This window comes from Anomaloglossus baeobatrachus, chromosome 6 (assembly GCF_048569485.1).
Source record: "Anomaloglossus baeobatrachus isolate aAnoBae1 chromosome 6, aAnoBae1.hap1, whole genome shotgun sequence".
Taxonomy (NCBI): Eukaryota; Metazoa; Chordata; class Amphibia; order Anura; family Aromobatidae; genus Anomaloglossus; species Anomaloglossus baeobatrachus.
The window spans coordinates 86161390-86183601 of record NC_134358.1 but is presented as its reverse complement, the minus strand read 5'-3'; the positions used below and the strand labels follow the sequence as shown (position 1 = coordinate 86183601).

The 22212-nt window shown below is 51.2% G+C and overlaps 1 protein-coding gene across 2 annotated transcripts in view; it reads left to right on the top strand.

Annotated features, from left to right (window-relative positions):
• The window catches only part of POP1 (POP1 ribonuclease P/MRP subunit), a 74434-nt gene that overhangs the window by 31774 nt on the left and 20448 nt on the right, over window positions 1–22212 (top strand). For both annotated transcript variants that reach the window (XM_075353083.1, XM_075353082.1), the window contains exons 9-10: window positions 3180–3273; window positions 9604–9709. In XM_075353083.1, the coding sequence (XP_075209198.1) occupies window positions 3180–3273; window positions 9604–9709 (200 nt within the window). The remainder of the gene's footprint in view (window positions 1–3179; window positions 3274–9603; window positions 9710–22212) is intronic.

Genomic DNA, 22212 nt, shown 5'->3' with positions numbered 1-22212 from the left:
TGTTGCCGCTGGGGAACGCCGGACGTCGACCTCATGGCGTCTCGGCACAACAACAAAGTCCCGGCATTCATGGCACGGTCTCAAGATCACAGAGCGCTGGCGGCGGACGCATTAGTTCAGGACTGGTCGCAGTTTCGACTGCCTTATGTATTTCCTCCTCTGGCACTGCTGCCCAGAGTGTTACGCAAGATCAGGTCCGACTGCCGCCGCGCCATCCTCGTCGCTCCAGACTGGCCGAGGAGGTCGTGGTACCCGGATCTGTGGCACCTCACGGTGGGTCAACCGTGGGCACTCCCAGACGACCAGACTTGCTGTCTCAAGGGCCATTTTTCCATCTGAATTCTGCGGCCCTCAACCTGACTGTGTGGCCATTGAGTCCTGGCTCCTAGCGTCCTCAGGGTTATCGCTATCACGCCTTTCGCAGAAGGTGGCCTTCCTAGTGGCAGTCACATCACTTCGGAGAGTGTCTGAGCTAGCAGCCCTGTCATGCAAAGCCCCCTTCCTGGTGTTTCACCAGGATAAGGTGGTTCTGCGTCCGGTTCCGGAACTTCTACCTAAGGTGGTATCCCCTTTTCATCTCAATCAGGATATCTCCTTACCTTCTTTTTGCCCTCATCCAGTTCACCAATGTGAAAAGGATTTGCACTTGTTAGATCTCGTGAGAGCACTCCGGCTCTACATTTCGCGCACGGCGCCCCTGCGCCGTTCTGATGCGCTCTTTGTCCTTGTCGCTGGCCAGCGTAAGGGGTCGCAGGCTTCCAAGTCAACCTTGGCTCGGTGGATCAAGGAACTGATTCTTGAAGCCTACCGTTCTTCTGGGCTTCCGATTCCTTCAGGGCTGAAAGCCCATTCTACCAGAGCCGTAGGTGCATCCTGGGCATTGCGGCACCAGGCTACGGCTCAGCAGGTGTGTCAGGCGGCTACCTGGTCGAGTCTGCACACTTTCACGAAACACTATCAGGTGCATGCCTATGCTTCGGCAGATGCCAGCCTAGGTAGGCGAGTCCTTCAGGCGGCGGTTGCCCACATGTATGAGGGGGCCGTTTTCGGCTCTTTTTATCGAGGTATTCTTTTACCCACCCAGGGACTGCTTTTGGACATCCCAATTGTCTGGGTCTCCCAATGGAGCGACAAAGAAGGGAATTTTGTTTACTTACCGTAAATTCCTTTTCTTCTAGCTCCTATTGGGAGACCCAGCACCCGCCCCTGTTCCCTTCGGGCTGTTGTTCTTTGTGTACACATGTTGTTCATGTTGAATTGTTCTTTTGGTTCATGGTTTCAGTTCTCCGAACATCCTTCGGATTGAATTTACCTTAGACCAATTTATAAGTTTCCTCCTTCCTGCTTTGGCACCAAAACTGATGGGCCCGTGATGCACGGGAGGGTGTATAGGCAGAGGGGAGGGGTTACACTTTTTAAAGTGTAATACTTTGTGTGGCCTCCGGAGGCAGTAGCTATACACCCAATTGTCTGGGTCTTCCAATAGGAGCTAGAAGAAAAGGAATTTACGGTAAGTAAACAAAATTCCCTTCTTTCCGTTATATAAGATGCACCCCAAAGGTAGAGCTAAAAAGGTTAAAAAAAAAAAAAAAAAAGGGGGGGTTTTATCTTATACTCAAGTGATGTTTTACCGTAGGGGGGCGACAGCAGTGGTGGAGCCAGTATGTGACTGGCTTGTTACTGGTGACCCCTGCCCTGTTTAAACGGACTTGTGCCGATTTGGCTGCACAACTTCATGTGCCCGGTCAGGGTGGAGGCGCCACATTTTTTAGTCATTGTTTTGTGACTATTTTCATGATTGGCTTGATTCTTGGAATCTCTGTCCTGCCTTAGGGATTTATGCTGATTTGGCTATATATAATTACGTTTCCCGCCAGGACAGAGACGCCATAGGTATTAGCCAGCCACTTACGCTTATTTATGACCCTTTGCCCTTGCTAGTTATTTATGTCTACTTGGGGTGTTATCACTTCTGCTTTCCCACTTATGTGTGGTAATTCACCTTGTTCTCTATTAGCACTGCATATGTACTTTTTCTATATGGATTGAAATTATTTTAATATAATAAGAAATTTGTATAATAAAATTTTGGATATTTTTACACTAACTGCCTTGCAAGCTCCATCTTTCTTTCTATGTTTATGTGCCATATGGAGTGGCGTTGATTTTTTGATGCGAGATGTGCCTTGGTTCAATGTTCTTGTTTCTCAGGATTTTATTGTAGTCCAGATCTGAACTGACATTTTCAATGCTCAGTTTTGCGGTGACTGCCAGGAGAGCGATGGGAGCAGCCAGCACAGCCTGGGTAGAGGATGCGGGTGCATTCGGGCAGTGGCATGGTGAGTGCAGGCTGGGTAGCCGGGTATTGTACTACTATTACCAGGCTACTGAGCTGTTCTCACCGCTGGAAGCAGTCTGTGCTGCAGCAGTAACTTCAGTGTAATCGTTCCGCTGCTGCACTGAACACCGGCTCCGCTCAGTCAGTGTAATGCCTCATCCAGATGTCCTGGCATTACAGGCCTCAGAATGAGGCATTACACCGACTGAGTGGAGCCGTGCATCTAATCCCATCCTGTGTGACGCACTCCATGTATCGAACTTTATCCTGTGTGGCACAGTCCGCTGAGGCCTGTATCTAACCACAGCGAGTAGCACCAACTAACAGAATCACCGCTGCCGATCTCAGTATCACATTAGTCACTAACAAAATGTCTCTGTACTGTGATCCTAAACTACATCCTCCTTTTTTATCTTTTTGCAAATGCTCAAAAGGAGTGTAGCGGAGACATCACATGTGAACAGACCTCGGCCACTTTAACGGCAATCTCCATGCAAGTTAGCGATGTATACTAGGTTTTCATGGAAAATTTTAGATTTTAGCAGCTGCTGCTCCCCCTAGTGTTTAAAAGTGGAAAATATCGTAACTATTTTACTATTTAAAAAGTGTGTGTGTGTGTGGTTTTTTTTATTTATTTTTTTTTTAATTTTTTTTCCATGACACATTCCCTTTTTAAAAATGATTTATAAATTCCATTGTTCCTCTAGACAGCCTTTTCCATCCTCCTACATCTTGTCGTCTGCCCTGCGCTTCTGGAGTTTCCAATTGTATTTGCTCAATAGATCCTCTGCGCAATAAAGTAATAAACAAAATATTTTTTTTTTTTTTTTCTCTCTCCCAGGGACCTGACAATGGAAATTGTCCGCTATAGACTTGTTGGCCCAATGTCTAATTGTGTGCTTGGCGATGCCCTGCATGCTGCTCCACTGCATAAGGTGAGAAGATGATGATTACCGTTCTTGGCTTATCTACATTAATACAATGGATTATATCAAACATAGGATGTACACCGGCCCCATCAGGTGTACAAGGTCTATTTAATAATGTCTGCATTTTCTATGGTGAAATCTGGTGACTGGTCCATTTTATTAAATGTATCCATAGGTCACTGTTAACCCCACAAAAGCCAAAATAGTGTCCCCTTTCTTTATCGTTCCTATGGGAGACCCAGACATTGGGTGTATAGCTTCTGCCTCCGGAGGACACACAAAGTACTACACTCAAAAGTGTAGCTCCTCCCTCTGAGCTTATACACCCCCTGGAGAACCAGATCTAGCCAGTTTATCGCTTTGTGTTCAGGAGGCATACATCCACACATGCATTCTCATCTGATTTTTGATTTTTGGAAAGAGTTTGAAGAAAAGCGGGTCCTCTGGACCCCCGGCATGTCCCTTCTCACCCCACTGTGTCGGCGGTGCTGTTAAGGTTGATTCCAAGGCTGGAGCCTTACATGCTGTGCTCCTTCACCATCCCTCCTGGGCTCTGGCTTGAAGTGGGAGCCAGCACGGTTCTCCATGCTTGGCAGGAGACCGGTCTCCATCCGCAGCCCTTCAGGATCCTGCTGGACCGGAGCACTCATCCCCAGGAACTTGGAACCCTGCGTCTAAGCAAGCTAAGTACCTGAGACGTTTATATATTGGGGGTCCCTGTACTTTATTGTTGTGGGAGAGTGTGCTGAGTGATTTTTCTGACATTTCCGGCGGGTTCTCTGGCCGTCGCCTGAGAACCGCGCCGATGGTGCCTGCGCGCCGGCCGCACCGCTCAAATTTAGGCCCCGGCTTCACCGGAGGCCTACTTTCGGTTTCACTGCCCTCGCATGTCATTCATGCAGAGGGACAGCGCGGCTCCGCCCAGCGGCCGTTCTGCACAGGGGAGGGACACTCCTCACTGGGTACATGTCTCCTCCCCTGTAAGTCTCTTTGGCCAACCTCCAGATCCCGCTCTCGGAGTAGGTCCCGCCCCCTCTCTTCGCTCCGGCGCCATTTTCTCAGCGATCAGCACTGGCTGCAGCATCCCTGCTGAGGTGCTTGGGGGTCCGGGCTTCGGGATCTGGAGGGCACACAACACCGATCCAGCGGTCTGGTAAGCCACAAGCTCTGGTTGTGGACCTCTGTATATACTCTCAGGGGGTCATTCTGGCAGAACCTCCACTCCAGCAGCATGTCTCACACGAGGAGCAAGGCTCCAAAGCTGTATTCAGTATGCACTGCATGTAAGCTCCTACTGCCTGAACCGAGCACCTATCCACATTGTGTTGCCTGCTCTAACCTGACGATGCCTCAGCCTGGAATCGCACCCCCAGTGGTCTCTCCGGCTCCTGTGGCTGAACCCCCGGCTTGGGTAGAATCCTTATCTAAGTCTATCTCCCAGTCTTTTGCCGACTCCATGGGACAGCTGTCCAGGACTTTGCTGAACATGCATCAGCCCCCTTCACAGGGTGCCTCTGCTGCTAGGGCTCTCTCAGCGGAGCTCACAGAGGATTCATCATCTGGTCCCAGACCTCGTCCTCCTAAGAGGAGACGCAGGGCTCCCTCTCCTTCCTCGTCCCGCGGCTCTGTTTCAGAAGCTGACTCGCGGGACGAGGAGGATGCCTTTACAGGGGGCTCGGAAGCTAACTCCATGTGCCCCATTGATCTGTCCGAAAGTGACTCAGATGTTAGTGATTTGATTGCGTCCATTAATTCTGTACTGGATCTCAATCCGCCAGTATCAGAGGAGCAACCCTCTCTGGCAGAAAAGCACCAGTTTACCTCGCCTAAGAGGACAAAGAGTGTGTTCTTTAACCACTCCAGTTTTCAGGCCGTTGTGACCAAGCCTAGGGCCTGTCCTGACAAACTCTTCCCAAAGCGTGGTTCTGATGACAGTTTTCCCTTTCCACCTGAGGTGGTCAAGGAGTGGGCTCATTCACCAAAGGTAGACCCCCCCCCGGTGTCTAGACTCTCTGCCCGGACCATTGTATCAGTGGCTGATGGCACCTCTCTTAAGGATTCCACTGACCGCCAGATTGACCTTCTGGCCAAATCTGTATATGAGGCGGCAGGGGCCTCGTTCTCCCCAACTTTTGCAGCAGTGTGGGCTCTCAAAGCCATCTCTGCTTCTCTAGAGGAGATGCATTCCCTCGCCAGGGAATCTATGCCCGAAATGGTTACCTTAACTTCCCAAGCTTCAGCTTTTTCATCCTATGCCATGTCTGCCATGCTGGAGGCTTCTCACCGCACTGCGGTGGCTTTGGCTAATTCCCTCGCTATCCGCAGGATCTTGTGGCTTCGAGAGTGGAAGGCAGATGCTTCTTCAAAGAAGTACCTTGCTGGACTCCCTTTTGCTGGGTCCAGGCTGTTCGGTGAACAGCTGGATGAAATTAAGGAAGCTACTGGCGGGAAGAGTACTTCCATGCCACAAACTAAAACCAGGAAACCTGTCCAGGGTAGCAATCAGTCGAGGTTTCGTTCCTTTCGTTCCTCCAACTGGTCGTCCTCTAAGCCCTTGGCCTCGTCCACTAACTCAGCCAAGGACCAAAAATCCAACTGGCGCACAAAAGCGCGTCCACAGAAGACCGCAGGAGCTGCTGCCACTAAGGCAGCCTCCTCTTGACTATCTGTCCGCGCCAGCAACGTCCTTAGTCGGTGGCAGGCTCTCCCACTTTGGCGACGCGTGGTCTCAACACGTCTCCGATCAGTGGGTGCGGGATATCATCTCCCACGGCTACAGGATAGAATTCTCTTCCAACCCGCCAGACAGATTTTTTCTGTCAACTCCCCCCTGCTCCAAGGCCGCCGCCTTCTCTCAGGCCGTGGCATGCTTGCAGGCCAACGGAGTAATTTGTACCGGTTCCCGCCCGGGAACGGTTCAGAGGTTTCTACTCAAATCTCTTCCTAGTCTCCAAAATGGACGGTTCCTTTCGGCCCATCCTGGATCTCAAGCTTCTCAACAAGCATGTTCAGGTGCGGCATTTTCGCATGGAGTCTCTGCGGTCAGTCATTGCCTCAATGACCCAAGAGGATTTCCTGGCATCCATCGACATCAGAGATGCCTATCTGCATGTGCCAATTGCAGTTTCACACCAGCGTTGGCTACGTTTTGCAATCGGAGAGGAACATTTCCAATTCGTGGCTCTTCCCTTTGGGTTAGCCACGGCCCCTTGGGTATTCACCAAGGTCATGGCAGCAGTGGTTGCGGTTCTGCACCTCCATGGGTTGGCAGTGATTCCTTACCTGGACGACCTTCTAGTCAAGGCTTCATCCAGCGCAGACTGTCAGCGGAGTGTCTCGCTCACTCTCGCCACTCTAGCCCAATTCGGGTGGCTTGTCAATCTGCCCAAATCCACTCTGACTTCGACCCAGAGGCTCACGTACCTAGAGATGCAGTTCGAGACTCTGCCGGCACTTGTGAAGTTGCCCTTAATCAAACTGCAGTCCCTCTAACTGGCGGTGCGCTCTCTGCTGAGGCCCCGCCGTTATTCCATCAGGCACCTGATGCAGGTGCTGGGTCAGATGGTGGCGTCAATGGAGGCTGTTCCCTTTGCCCAGTTCCATCTGCGTCCACTGCAGCTGGACATTCTCCGCTGTTGGGACAAGCGGCCTTCCTCCTTGCACAGGTTAGTGGCTCTGTCGCCACAGACCAGGAGCTCTCTTCAGTGGTGGCTTCGGCCCCTCTCTCTGTCTCAGGGACGCTCCTTCCTGGCCCCGTCCTGGGTGATCCTCACCACGGATGCCAGTCTATCCGGCTGGGCAGCGGTATGTCTCCACCACCGAGCACAGGGCACTTGGACTCCGTCCGAGTCAGCCCTCTCGATCAATGTGCTGGAAACCAGAGCCGTGCTTCTGGCTCTCCTAGCTTTTCACCACCTATTGGCGGGCAAGCACATGCGAGTCCAGTCAGACAACGCGACAGCAGTTGCCTACATCAATCACCAAGGCGGGACACGCAGCCGCCTGGCAATAATGGAGGTACAACGCATCCTTCAGTGGACGGAGAACTCCAAGTCCACCATATCCGCAGTCCACATCCCAGGCGTGGAAAACTGGGAGGCAGATTATCTCAGCCGTCAAACCGTGGACAGTGGCGAGTGGTCCCTGCATCCGGCAAGGTTTCAGTCAATCTGCCGCAAGTGGGGCACTCCGGACGTGGACCTAATGGCATCCCGTCACAACAACAAGGTTCCGGTTTACGTGGCTCGCTCCCACGATCCTCGGACATTCGCCGCGGACGCTCTGGTTCAAGACTGGTCCCAGTTTCGTCTGTCCTACGTGTTTTCCCCCTCTAGCTCTCTTGCCCAGAGTTCTGCGCAAGATCAGAATGGAGGGCCGTCGAGTCATCCTCATTGCTCCGGACTGGCCCAGGCGAGCTTGGTATCCAGACCTGCTCCATCTGTCCGTAGAGGTGCCGTGGCATCTTCCGGACTGTCCAGACCTTCTCTCACAAGGTCCGTTTTTCCGCCAGAAGTCTGCGGCTCTCAGATTGACGGCGTGGCTCTTGAGTCCTGGATCCTGACGGCTTCAGGCATTCCCTCTGAGGTCATCTCCACCATGACTCGGGCCCGTAAGTCTTCCTCTGCCAAGATCTATCACAGGACTTGGAAAATTTTCCTGTCCTGGTGTCGCTCTTTCGGCCATCCTTCTTGGCCTTTTTCCTTGCTGACCCTTCTGTCCTTTCTACAGTCCGGTCTGCAGCTTGGACTGTCCCTCAACTCTCTCAAGGGACAAGTCTCGGCTCTGTCAGTACTGTTCCAGCGGCGTATCGCCCGGCTGGCTCAGGTCCGCACCTTCTTGCAGGGCGCATCTCACATCATTCCGCCTTACCGGCGGTCCTTGGATCCCTGGGACCTCAATTTGGTTCTCACGGTTTTGCAGAAACCCCCCTTTGAGCCTCTTAGGGAGGTTTCTTTGTTTCGTCTTTCACAGAAAGTGGTCTTTCTAGTGGCCATAACTTCCCTCAGAGTCTCTGATTTGGCTGCGCTCTCTTCGGAGTCACCTTTTTTGGTTTTTCATCAAGACAAGGTGGTTCTCCATCAGACTCCGGACTTTCTTCCTAAGGTGGTTTCTCCTTTCCACCTTAACCAGGACATTACCCTACCTTCCTTTTGTCCGGCTCCTGTTCATCGCTTTGAAAAAGCGTTGTATACTCTGGATCTGGTGCGGGCTCTCCGGATCTGTGTCTCGCACCGCTGCTCTTAGGCGGTGCACCTCTCTTTTTGCGCTAACCACAGGTCGGCGTAAGGGCCTCTCTGCTTCTAAGCCGACCTTAGCCCGTTGGATTAGGTCGACCATTTCGGATGCCTACCAGTGTTCTCAGGTGCCTCCCCCGCCGGGGATCAAGGCACACTCGACCAGAGCGGTCTGTGCCTCTTGGGCTTTCAGGCACCAGGCTACGGCTCAGCAAGTCTGTCAGGCTGCTACTTGGACTAGCCTGCATACCTTTTCAAAGCACTACCAAGTGCATACTCATGCTTCGGCAGATGCGAGCTTGGGCAGACACATCCTTCAGGCGGCTGTCGCCCATTTGTGAAGTTAGGCTCCGCTTACTTCTTAGTTTTTCTGTTTATTCCCACCCATGGACTGCCTTGAGACGTCCCAATGTCTGCGTCTCCCATAGGAACGATAAAGAAAAAGAGAATTTTGTTTACTTACCGTAAATTCTTTTTCTTGTAGTTCCGTATTGGGAGACCCAGCACCCTCCCTGTTGCCTGTTGGCAGTTTCTTGTTCCGCGTGTTATCACCGGCTGTTGTCGTGGACAGAGTCTCCGGTTGTTCCGGTTCTTGCTCTGTTTTTACTTGTGGGTGGCTATTCTCCTTCAGCTTTTGCACTAAACTGGCTAGATCTGGTTCTCCAGGGGCTGTATAAGCTCAGAGGGAGGAGCTACACTTTTGAGTGTAGTACTTTGTGTCCTCCGGAGGCAGAAGCTATACACCCAATGTCTGGGTTTCCCAATACGAAACTACAAGAAAAAGAATTTACGGTAAGTAAACAAAACTCTCTTTTTTTTTCTGTGTTGAGGCAGTAAGTGAAATTGCACATACTTTGTGGTACACATAGGTTTTTGTTAACCGTTTGAGCCTCTGGATCAATGATGACACTTTATTGTAGGCCCAGCAGGTCGTCTCACTAAGTGTTTGGTTTTTTTTTTTTTTTTTTCCCCCACTTACATTTTCTGGCCAATACGATTGTTACAGTAGAAAGTTGTGAAATCTTTCCTTTTGCTGTAATTCGCTTGTTGCTTTTGATAGAAAAAACTTTCATATAATGGTGAATAATTGTCTCCCATACAGGACACTGAAGATTCAGGACCGCATGGCTGGTGGGCAGATTATTGTAGAAATCCAGATAATGTTCTCCGGCATAATAGTCAGGATTCCTTATTTAAGTTACTGAAAGGTAAAGCGTCTTTCATATTCAATGTGTGCAGATTTTACTAGGGGATATATCTGCTTAATCTCCTGTACAGCATGTGTGCTTACATGGAGTTAATAGGATTCTGAAACTGTACTGAAAGTCCGGCTACTGGGAGGAAATTAAATTTTATTCCTCCAGGCAGCCTCCAACTTTCAATCTTAGAGGTGCGGCTGCAGCAGCTTCACTCACCACTCGGTATATAGTGAGCGTCGGCTGTAACCAAGGTCTTGGGAGTGACTGACAGCTGCTCTGAACTAATGCCCTTCTGAGCTGACTGTCAGTCATTGCCGGTGACAGGTTACAGCTGCTGCTAACTATATACTGAGCTGTAACTGAATCTGCTACGGCCACACCTCTAAGACTGAAAGCCGAAGGCTGCTGGGAGGAATAAAAAGAATTCCCTCCCAGTAGCCGGGCTTTAAGTGTGGTTGTCAGGCAGTTTTAGAGCACAATATATTAACCTGCAGATTAACCGCATATCTGCTGGTTAATAGCCTTTTTTGACATGACAGGTTTCCTTTTTTTAAAAGGGGTTTTTACACTATGGGTCAACTCTTTATTAATTATCCCCACTATGCTGGCCTCCCAGACCAAAGACTCTTCTCCTGAGTCTAGAGTCACTGGCTAGTCTCTTGACGCACGTTATATGACCACTGCAGCCAATCAGCAACAGCTGATCAGCTGCAGCCTGTACAATTAGTCAGAGGACATCTGGGGGAAACTGGGATTACTCTATTTATTTTGAATTATGCAGCAATCTGGGGCTATTCACAACAAGTTGTCAGTAGTGTGCAACCTCTTTTAAGTGAATAGGAGGGAGTTTACAGTAACCTTTATGGCCACTACACAATGCGTGCCACGCCTAGTTTGCTAGTAGTCAGAACTCCTGATCTGATATTTAAAGGGATATTCCCATCGCTAAGTTCATTTCCTAATAAGTAGTAGCAGCAGCTGCCGCCTCCAGTGAGAAATGTACTATAGTTCTTATGATATAACCATGTCGCTTACCTCATGTGCAGGGCATTTCAGCTTGGGTATCCATGGTTCTGACCATGAACAACTGTCTCACTATAAGTGGATCTAACCATGTATACCTAAGCTGTAATGTCCTGCACATAAGGTAAGAGACATGGCTTTATTAGGAGAACTATACTAAATTTCTAATTTGCGGTATTAATAATAATAATAATAATAATAATAATCATAATAATAATAATAATAAATCTTTATAATTCTTACTACAGTACATATTGGGATAGGGTCTGGATGATGAGAATAACCCCTTTTAAAGAGCACCAATCACCAGGATTTTCATATACAAGCTAAAGCCAGTGCTATACTGGCACTATCGGGCTGATTCTCTTCAGCTCGGAAGTTTAGGTTTTTAAATCCAACAAAGTTCAGTTTTTTTTTACATAAAATTGTCAGCTTCTTAAGTGACAGCAGCTGAGGAGCAGATTATATCTGGGGGTATTCATACTTATCTCCTCCCCCTGTTAGAATTAGCATAAATATACAATCAATTTAACTCTTCTTCACTAGCAAGACCTGTGTGAGCTCATACGCATGTGACCACGAGGGGCGGGGCCTCAGCTAACAGAAAAATGTTTCTTCCTGTTATCAGTTTTGGTGGCTGAGGCCCCGCCCCTTCTGGTCAAATTGGTATGACCTCACAGGTCCTACTAGTGAACAAAAGTTAAATCAATTGTATACTACTTATGCTAATTCTAACAGGAGGAGGGGATAAGTATGAATACCCCCCCCCCCCCCCCCCCCAGATATTATGTGATCCTCAGCTGCTGTCACTCAAGCAGCTGCCGATTTTTTTTATATTTCTTGGATTTCAAAACCTAAACCTCCGAGTTGACCACTACAGGTATGTGTAGAATCAGCCTGATAGTGCCAGTATAGCACTGGCTTTAGCTTATATACGAAAATCCTGGTGACTGGTTCCCTTTAAGTCTCATTTAAAACCCTTTTTTAAACTTTCATTTTCTTTTATAGAATTAAATAAACAAAGTAGCAGTGCAATTAGTGCATAAAATCTAATTGCTACAGCAGCTGTAGTTTTACATTCAACTTAACCCCTTAACGACCCATGACGTACTAGATACGTCATGGATCGTGTGCCGGGAAGCCCCGCCCCCTGCCGCCGGCAGGTGGCGGTGAGACGCGCACATATCAGCTGTTATCAACAGCTGATATGTGTGCCTGCTAGCCGCGGGTGGAATCGCTTCCACCCGCGGCCATTAACCCCTTACATTTCGCTGCCAAAGTCTTGGCAGCGATATGTATGTGGGCGCCGCCATGACAGTGACTTACCCCGCCCCCACCGGAAGTCACGTGACATGATCACGTGACTTTCGGCGGTTGCCATGGTAGCACAGGGTCATGTGATGACGCCTGTAGCTAACATGAGTCACTTCCTCTCAATGCCGGAATACAGCCGACATTGAAAGTGAAGCAGCAAGTCTGCAGTTCTCAGCTCTGTAGCTGAGATCTGCAGATAGTGCAGAGCGATCGGATTGCTGATCGCAATAGCCCCCTAGGGGGACTAGTAAAATAAAAAAAAAGTTTTAAAAAAACCTAAAAGTTCAAATCACCCCCCTTTCACCCTATTGAAAATTAAAGGGTTAAAAAAATAAAAAATACACACATTTGGTATCGCCACGTTCAGAAATGCCCGATCTATCAAAATATAAAATCAATGAATCTGATCAGTAAACGGCGTAGCGGCAAAAAAAATTCCAAACGCCAAAATTACGTTTTTTGGTCGCCGCAAATTTTGCGCAAAATGCAATAACAGGCGATCAAAACGTAGCATCTGCGCAAAAATGGTACCGTTAAGAACCTCAGGTCGAGACGCAAAAAATAAGCCATCACTGAGCCTCAGATCCTGAAAACTAGAACGCTACGGGTTTTGGAAAATGGCGCAAAACGTGCGCCACGTTTTTTGGACAAGCTTGTGAATTTTTTTAACCCCTTAGATACAAGTAAACCTATAAATGTTTAGTGTCTACAAACTCGCACCGACCTGAGGCATCATACCCACACATCAGTTTTACCATATAGTGAACACAGTGAATAAAATATCCCAAAACCTATTGTACAATCCCACTTTTTTTGCAATTTTTCCGCACTTGGAATTTTTTTGCAGTTTTCCAGTACACTATATGGTAAAACTTATGGTTTCATTTAAAAGTACAACTCGTCCCGCAAAAAACAAGCCCTCATATGGCAAGATTGATGGAAAAATAAAAAAGTTACGCGTCTCGGAAGAAGGGGAGCAAAAAACAAAAACGCAAAAACGGAAAGTGCCCGGGGGCTGAAGGGGTTAAAAGTGTTTTCTTTTTCGCTCCTAATTGGGAGACCCAGACAATTGGGTGTATAGCTATTGCCTCCGGAGGCCACACAAAGTATTACACTTAAAAGTGTAAGGCCCCTCCCCTTCTGGCTATACACCCCCAGTGGGATCACTGGCTCACCAGTTTTGTGCTTTGTGCGAAGGAGGCAACACATCCACGCATAGCTCCACTGTTTAGTCAGCAGCAGCTGCTGACTATGTCGGATGGAAGAAAAGAGGGCCCATACGAGGGCCCCCAGCATGCTCCCTTCTCACCCCACTTCATGTCGGAGGTGTTTGTTAAGGTTGAGGTACCCATTGCGGGTACGGAGGCTGGAGCCCACATGCTGCTTCCTTCCCCATCCCTTTTTACAGGGCTCTGGGTGAAGTGGGATTCTATCGGTCTCCAGGCACTGAGGCCGTGCTCCATCCACAGCCCATGGTATCTGCTGGACATGGAGCGGAGTATCTTCAGGGACATGGCCCTGCTACATGGAGGTACTCTGTGTCCCTGTGGGGACCGCGCAGACACACGGCAGCACTGCTGGGTGTGTTAGTGCGCCAGGGACAGCGGCGCTGTCCGCACTAGTGCCATCGCACACCACAGCGTTGCTGGGTGTGTTAGTGTATTGGGTGACTACCGCGCTAACCGCCGCTGCCGTTTTTATTTAAGGCGCCGCTGGGATTTGTGGTGCGCCGGGGACTTCCGCGCCGGCCAGCACTGATATGCCGGCCGCGCTTATTAACTCGAGTCCCCGGCTTCTGGGCCTAGTCTCCCTTCGTTACCGCCCACAGGCCTGACAGTCAGGGTAGGGGCGTGACGCTGCATAGCACAGCAGCGCTGAGAGCTGGAGTATGTTTTGCATACTCCACCCCTCTCACTGTGTGCACTGTGAAACCGGATTCCCGCACTTTCTCAGGCACGCCCACGGCTTCCTTCTCTACACAGGACGCCGGCAGCCATTAGTGTCAGTTTCTGTACGATACAGAGACAAGTGTGGAAGACCCTGGCATTCTGATAGTCACACAATCGCTGCAACAGGCGTTAAGCAGCACCTGTGGTGCTAACCCCACTAGTGCAGAAGTGCACTTATAGATATGCTTGTACTATATACATTGCACTGTTTGGTCGCACGTTGTATATACCCTCCTGGATTGTGCGGAGGAGTTATCAGCATATTCTCTGTGTAAAACAAAGGTGCAGAACCACATGTTTTTCTATGCAGCCGGTACAGCATGTACGGCTATACGGCCGGCAGGTTACATAGACCCCCATTGTATCCAACTCAGCCGGAGTCTCTGCTAATGGCCAGAGGATGAGGACGGTGTCTGCAGTATTTGCTGACAGATTTTCTGAGACTATGGCTATGATACTAGAAGCCTAGCAGTCCGGACATGTCTCTCACAACATGGGCACTGTTGAATCATTGATCCATGGCCCCCCTCAGTGTGAACAACTAACAGCTCCGGGAATGTCACACGCATCCCAGAGTCACGGCTCTGCACAGACGTCAGTCCCAGACAGCCTAAGCGGGCTCACTATGAGCGGCCCTCGGTTTCATCAGGGTCCTAGCTGAAGGACTCTGTGTAATGAGGCGGAAGTAGCGGCTCAGGATTCTGATCCTGAGACCGCTCTCAATCTGGATACACCTAATGGTGACGCCATAGTGAATAATCTTATAGCGTCCATCAATAGAATGTTGGTTATTTCTCACCCAGCTCCTCCAGTGGAGGAGTCAGCTTCACGTATTTTTCTGGACCACTCTGCCTTCAGAGAGGCAGTCCAGGAACACCACACTTATCCAGATAGGCGCTTCTCCAAACGCCTTGGGATACACGTTATCCCTGCCCCCTGACGTGGTCAAGGACTGGACCCAGTGTCCCAAGCGGCATCCTCCAATCTCCAGGCTTGTAGCTAGATCCATAGTTGCAGTGGGAGATGGAGCTGCACTTAAAGATGCCACTGACAGACAGATGGATCTCTGGTCTAAATCCATCTATGAGGCTGTCGGCGCACCGTTGGCTCCAGCATTCTCACCCTTGGGGCACTCCAAGCTATTTCAGCTTGTCTTACACAGATTGACACGGTTACACGTACATCTGTGCCGCAGGTGGCATCCTTAACCTCTCAAATGTCTGCATTTGTTTCTTACGCGATTCAGGTTGCCCTAGACTCTGCGAACCGTGCGGCAGTAGCCTCCGCTACTCCGTGTTTTTAAGCAGAGCCTGGTCTGCTCGTTAAGTGAATGGAAGGCAGATTCTGCTTCCAAAAAAGGGTGCTTAACCAGTTGCCTTTTTCTGCTGACCGACTGTTTGGTGAGCGTTTGGATGTAACCATTAAACAGTCCAGGGGTAAGGATTCATCCTTTCCTCAGCCCGGACACAACAAACCCCAACAGAGCAGGAGGCAGTCGGGGTTTCGGTCTTTTCGAGGCTCGGGCAGGTCCCATTTTTCCTCGTCCAATGTGGACTCAAAAGGATCAGAGGAGCTCAGATTCTTGGCGGGCTCAGTCACGCCCAAAAAAGAGACAGTCTGAAAACCCGCTTCCAAGGCGGCTTCCTCATGACTTGCGGCCTCCTCTCTCCGCATCCTCGGTCGGTAGCAGGCTCTCCCGCCTTGGCGATATTTAGCTGCCATAGGTCAATGACCGTTGGGTGTGAGACATTCTGTCTCACGGGTACAGGATAGAGCTCACTTCTCGTCCTCCAACTCGATTCTTCAAAACTTCTCCACCTCCCGGCCGAGCCGCTGCTCTTCTGCAAACAGGGTGCACTCTATAGGCAGAAAGAGTGATGACCCCCGTTCCTCTTCAGGAACAAGGTCACGGTTTTTACCCCAAATTATTTGCGGTGCCTATAAGAACGGGCCGTTCCGTCCCGTTCTGGATCTAAAACTGCTCAGCAAGCTCGTGGACACCAGGCGGTTCCGGATGGAATCCCTCCGCCATGTCATCGCCTCAATGTCCCAAGGAGATTTCCTAGCATCAGTAGGCATCAAGGATGCTTATCCACACGTGCCGATTGATCCAGAGCACTAGCGTTTCTACGCTTCGTTATAGGAGACGAACACCTTCTGTTCGTAGCTCTACCTTCCGGCTAGCGACAGTCCCACTGGTCTTCGCCAAGGTCAGGGCAGCAGTAGTCACAGTCCTGCACTCTCAGGGTCACTCTGTGATCCCATATTTAGACGATCTACTTGTCAAGGCACTCTCTTAGGAAACATGCCGACACTGCCCGAACGTTGCGCTGGAGACTCTCTAGAGTTTTGGGTGGATCATCAACTTTTTAAAGTCAGATCCGACCCCGACCCTATCGCTAACATATCTAGGCATGGAGTTTCATACTCTCTCAGCGATAGTGAAGCTTCCGCTAGCCAAACAGCATTCACTACGGGCTGCAATCTCTTCTTTAAGAACCAGTCGCACACATTGAGACGCCTCATGCACTTCCTACGTAAGATGGTAGCAATGGAGGCAGTTCTTTTCGCGCAGTTTCATCTGCGTCCACTACAATGTGACATTCTCCGCCAATGGGACGGGGAGTCGACCTCCCTCAACAGAGTCGTCTTTCTTTCTCAGGCGGCCAAGGAATCTCTACGGTGGTGGCTTCTTCCCACCTCATGGTCAAAAAGAAGGTCCTTCCTATCCCCATCCTGGGCGATAGTTACGACAGACGCGAGTCGATCAGGGTGGGGAGCAGTTTTTTCTCCACCACAGCGCTCAGGGTACGTGGACTCAGCAAGAGTCCACCCTTCAGATCAATGTTCTTGAACACAGAGCAGTGTATCTTGCCCTACAAACCTTCCAACAGCAGCTGGAAACCAAGCAAATCCGACTTCAGTCGGACAACTCCACAGCGGTGGCATACATCAACCACCAAGGAAGAACGCGCAACCGGCAAGCCTTCCAGGAAGTCCGGCAGGTTCTGATGTGGGTGGAAGACACGGCATCCACCATATCCACAGTTCACATCCCAGGCGTGGAAAACTAGGAAGCTGACTTCCTAAGTCGCCGGGGTGTGGCCGAAAGGGTATGGTCTCTTCACCCGGACGGGTTTCAGGAACTCTGGCGCCGCTGACAGAGGCCGGACGTCGATCTAATGGCGTCACGGCACAACAACAATGTGCCAGCTTCATGGCACGGTTTCACAATCATCGAGCCCTGGCGGCAGACGCCTTAGTTCAGCATTGGTCGCAGTTCCAGCTACCTTATGTGCCACCTCTGGCATTGTTGCCCAGAGTGCTGCGTTAGATCAGGACCGACTGCGGCCGCGCCATCCTCGTCGCTACAGATTGGCCGAGGATGTTGTGGTTCCCGGTTCTGTGGTGCCTCACGGTAGGCTAACCGGGGGCACTACCAGACCAATCAGACTGGCTGTCTCAAGGGCCATTCTTCCATTTGAATTCTACGGCCCTCAACCTGATGGTGTGGCATTGAGTCCTGGAACCTAGTGTCGTCAGGATTACCTCAGGACGTGGTTGCCACCATGAGACAGGCTAGCATACCAACGTCCGCCAAGATTGACCACAGGACGTGGAAGATATTCTTATCTCGGTGCTCGGCGCAGGGTGTTTCTCCCTGGCCGGTTGCATCGTCTATGTTTCCTTCCTTCCTGCAATCTAGGTTGGAAAAAGGGTTGTCGCTCAGTTCCCTTTAGGGACAAGTCTCAGCGCTATCTGTTTTTTTTCAGAAACGACTTCCTCAGGTACGCACGTTCCTACGGGGAGTTTGTCTTCTCAGCACTCCGTACAGGCGGCCGTTAGAGCCCTGGCATCTGAACAAGGTTCTAATTGCTCTCCAGATGCCGCCTTTCCAGCCTTTGAAAGAGGTCTCCCTTCCCGCTTTTCTCGGGAAGTGGCCTTCTAGTAACGGTCTCGTCTCTTAGGAGAGTTTCCGAGCTAGCAACGCTCTCATACAAATCTCCCTTCCTGGTCCTTCACCAGGACAGGGTAGTTCTGCGTCCGATTCCGGAATTTCTTTTTCGCTCCTAATTGGGAGACCCAGACAGTGGGTGTATAGCTACTGCCTCCGGAGGCCGCACAAAGAACTACACTCAAAAGTGTAAGGCCCCTCCCCTTCTGGCTATACACCCTCCCGTAGGAGTACGGGTTCCTCAGTTTTAGCTTTGTGCGCAGGAGGTCAGACACGCACGCATAGCTCCATTGTTTTTAGTCAGCAGCAGCTGCTGACTATGTCGGATGGAAGAAAAGAGGGTCTATACAGACTCCCAGCATGCTCCCTTCTCACCCCACTGTATGTCGGAGGTGTTTGTAAGGTTGAGGTACCCATTGCGGGTACGGCGGCAGGAGCCCACATGCTGATTCCTTCCCCATCCCTTTTTACAAGGCTCTGGGTGAAGTGGGATTTACCGGTCTCCAGGCACTGAGACCGTGCTCCATCTACAGCCCCTGGAGAAGATGCTGGATGGAGCGGAGTACATCAGGGACATGGCCCTGCTTCCTCAGGTACTCTGTGTCCCCGTGTATTTGGCGCTCACACCGCAGCATGCTGGGTGTTGTAGTGCGCCGGGGGACATCAGCGCTGCGGCGCTTGTGCCATGGCCTCATTCAGCTTCGCTGAAGCAGGCACACTTATTGGAATCGGTCGCGCCGGCCGCTGGGACTGCGGTGCGGCTGGCACTTGTAGTGCGCCGGGGACTTCAGCGCGGCCTGCGCTTTTCCGGCGGCCGCGCTGATAACTAGAGTCCCCGGCTTTTGCGGCCTGCTTCTGTTTGTTCCCGCCCCCAGACCTGCCAGTCAGGAGAGGGGCGGGACGCGGGCCACTTCTAGGAACGGTCGCGCCGGCCGCTGGGACAGCGGCGCGGCTGGCACTTGTGGTGCGCCGGGGACTTCGGCGCGGCCCGCGCTTTTACGGCGGCCGCGCTGATAACTCGAGTCCCCGGCTTTTGCGGCCTGCTTCCGTTCGTTCCCGCCCCCAGACCTGCCAGTCAGGAGAGGGGCGGGACGCTGGCCAAGGCATCAGCGCAGAGGGCTGGAGTCATTTTTACATACTCCAGCCCTCACAGTCGGCACAGAGGGGACACTGTTCCCGCACTTTTGTTTGGTAACTCCCACGGACCGCCCCTCTCCACAGACGCCGGCAGCCATTCCTGCTGAACACGCTGAGCTGCAGAGGGGAGCCGGGGAGACCCAGACAAGGGATTTTGCGCCTCTTACCCGCTATTCAGCGGGCGGTAAGCAGCCCTCAGGGCTCACCCCCTCTTGTGCCAGTACTAGTCTTAGTATTTTGTTACTCCAAATACTTGGTATTACTTAGCGCTGGTCCCCCTTTGGCTATAGACTCTCTCACATTGCAGAGAGCCAGCAGCATGTCGTCCGTAAAACGCAAGGGTGCCAAAGCACAGACATTATATGCTTCCTGCACCGCATGTGGGACTTTTCTACCGGCAGGCTCCACGGACCCCCATTGTGTGCAGTGCTCGGCCCCTGCGGCGCTTGCACAGTCGGGACCTCTGCTGGACGTGACCCAGGGTGTACCACCTGTGAATGCTGTCCAGGTGACAGGAACTGAGTTTGCAGCGTTTGCTGACAGAATGTCTCTCACTATGTCACAAATTCTGGACACATTGCGAGCTAGGCCTGTACTTCAGGCCACGGACACTGTGCAATCATTGCCCCCTGGTCCCCCTCAGCTCAATTACCAAGCTCCGGGACGGGCATCTACACCTCAGGGTGAAGACTCTGACTCGGAAGATGGCCCCGGGAAGCCTAAGCGGGCTCGCTATGACGGGCCTTCACATTCATCTCAATGGTCAGGATCCCAGCGAGATGAATCTATGGGTGATGAGGCGGACGTAACTGATCAGGATTCTGATCCTGGGACCGCTCTCAATCTAGATACACCAGATGGCGACGCCATAGTTAATGATCTTATATTTAACATCAATAAGATGTTAAATATTTCCCCACCAGCTCCTCTTGTAGAGGAGTCAGCTTCGCAGCACGAGAGAATCCATTTCAGATACCCTAAGCGTACATTAAGCACTTTTCTGGACCACGCTGACTTCAGAGACGCAATCCAGAAACCCCACGCTTATCCTGAAAGACGTTTTCCTAAACGGCTTAAAGATACACGCTACCCTTTTCCCACTGAAGTGGTCAAGGGTTGGACCCAGTGTCCAAAAGTGGATCCTCCAATTTCCAGGCTTGCAGCTAGATCCTTGGTTGCAGTTGAAGATGGAGCGGCACTTAAAGATGCCACTGACAGGCAGATGGAGCTCTGGCTGAAATCCATCTATGAAGCGATTGGAGCGTCATTAGCGCCTTCTTTTGCGGCCGTATGGGCACTCCAAGCTATCACGGCCGGGCTTGCGCGCGTCGACTCAGTCACACGTGCATGTGCCCCGCAGGTAGCACCATTGACCTCGCAAATGGCGGCATTCGCGTCGTACGCGATTAATGCTGTTCTTGACGCTACAAGCCGCACGGCAGTGGCGTCAGCCAACTCCGTTGTTTTGCGTAGGGCCCTGTGGTTGAGACATTGGAAAGCAGATTCTCATTCCAAGAAGTGCTTAACCAATTTGCCTTTTTCTCGTGACCGATTGTTTGGAGAGCGTTTAGATGAAATCATCAAGCACTCCAAGGGTAAGGACTCTTCCTTACCGCAACACAGACAAAACAAACCCCAACAGAGGAGGGGTCAGTCTGGTTATCGGTCCTTTCGAGGACCGGGCAGGTCCCAATTCGCCTCGTCAAAAAAGACTCAAAAGGACCAGAGACGCTCAGATTCTTGGAGGTCTCAGTCACGCCCAAAAAGACCAGCCGGAGGAGCCGCTGCCAAGACGGCGTCCTCCTGACTTGCGGTCTCCAGTTCCCACACCCGCGGTCGGTGGGAGGCTGTCCCACTTTGGCGACATTTGGCTAGCAAGCGTCAAAGACCGTTGGGTGAGAGATATTCTGTCTCACGGGTACAGGATAGAGTTCATTTCTCGTCCGCCAACTCGTTTCTTCAGAACTTCTCCACCGCCAGACCGAGCCGATGCTCTGTTGCAGGCGGTGGCCGCTCTAAAGGCGGAAGGAGTGGTGACCTCCGTCCCTCTTCAGGAACAAGGTCACGGTTTTTACTCCAATCTGTTTGTGGTCCCAAAAAAGGACGGATCGTATCGGCCCGTCCTGGATCTAAAGTTGCTCAACAGACACGTAAAAGTCAGGAGGTTCCGGATGGAATCCCTACGCTCCGTCATAGCCTCAATGTCTCAAGGAGATTTTCTAGCATCAATAGATATCAAAGATGCGTATCTCCACGTGCCGATTGCACCAGAGCATCAGCGTTACCTACGCTTCGTCATACACGACGAGCACCTACAGTTCGTAGCGTTACCTTTCGGTCTGGCAACAGCCCCCCGGGTCTTCACCAAAGTCATGGCAGCAGTAGTAGCTGTTCTGCACTCGCAGGGTCACTCGGTCATCCCGTATCTAGACGACCTGCTTATAAAGGCACCCTCTCAAGAGGCATGCCAACACAGTCTGAAGGTGGCGCTAGACACTCTCCAGACTTTCGGGTGGATTATCAACTTTCCAAAGTCTCATCTAACCCCGACCCAATCTCTGACTTATCTTGGCATGGAGTTTCATACTCTATCAGCGATAGTGAGGCTTCCACTGGACAAGCAGTGCTCGCTACAGACTGGAGTGCAATCTCTCCTTCAGAGCCAGTCGCACTCACTGAGGCGCCTCATGCATTTCCTAGGAAAGATGGTAGCAGCAATGGAGGCAGTCCCGTTCGCGCAGTTTCATCTGCGCCCTCTCCAATGGGACATTCTGCGCCAATGGGATGGGAAATCGACGTCCCTCGACAAGACTGTTTCCCTCTCTCAGACTGCCAAGGACTCTCTACGTTGGTGGCTTCTCCCCAACTCATTGTCTCAGGGAAAGTCGTTCCTTCCCCCGTCCTGGGCAGTGGTCACGACGGATGCGAGCCTTTCAGGGTGGGGAGCGGTGTTTCTCCACCACAGGGCTCAGGGGACGTGGACTCAGGAAGAGTCCACCCTGCAGATCAATGTTCTAGAAATCAGAGCAATCTATCTTGCCCTGCGAGCCTTCCAACAATGGCTGGAAGGCAAGCAGATTCGGATTCAGTCGGACAATTCCACGGCGGTGGCGTACATCAACCACCAAGGGGGA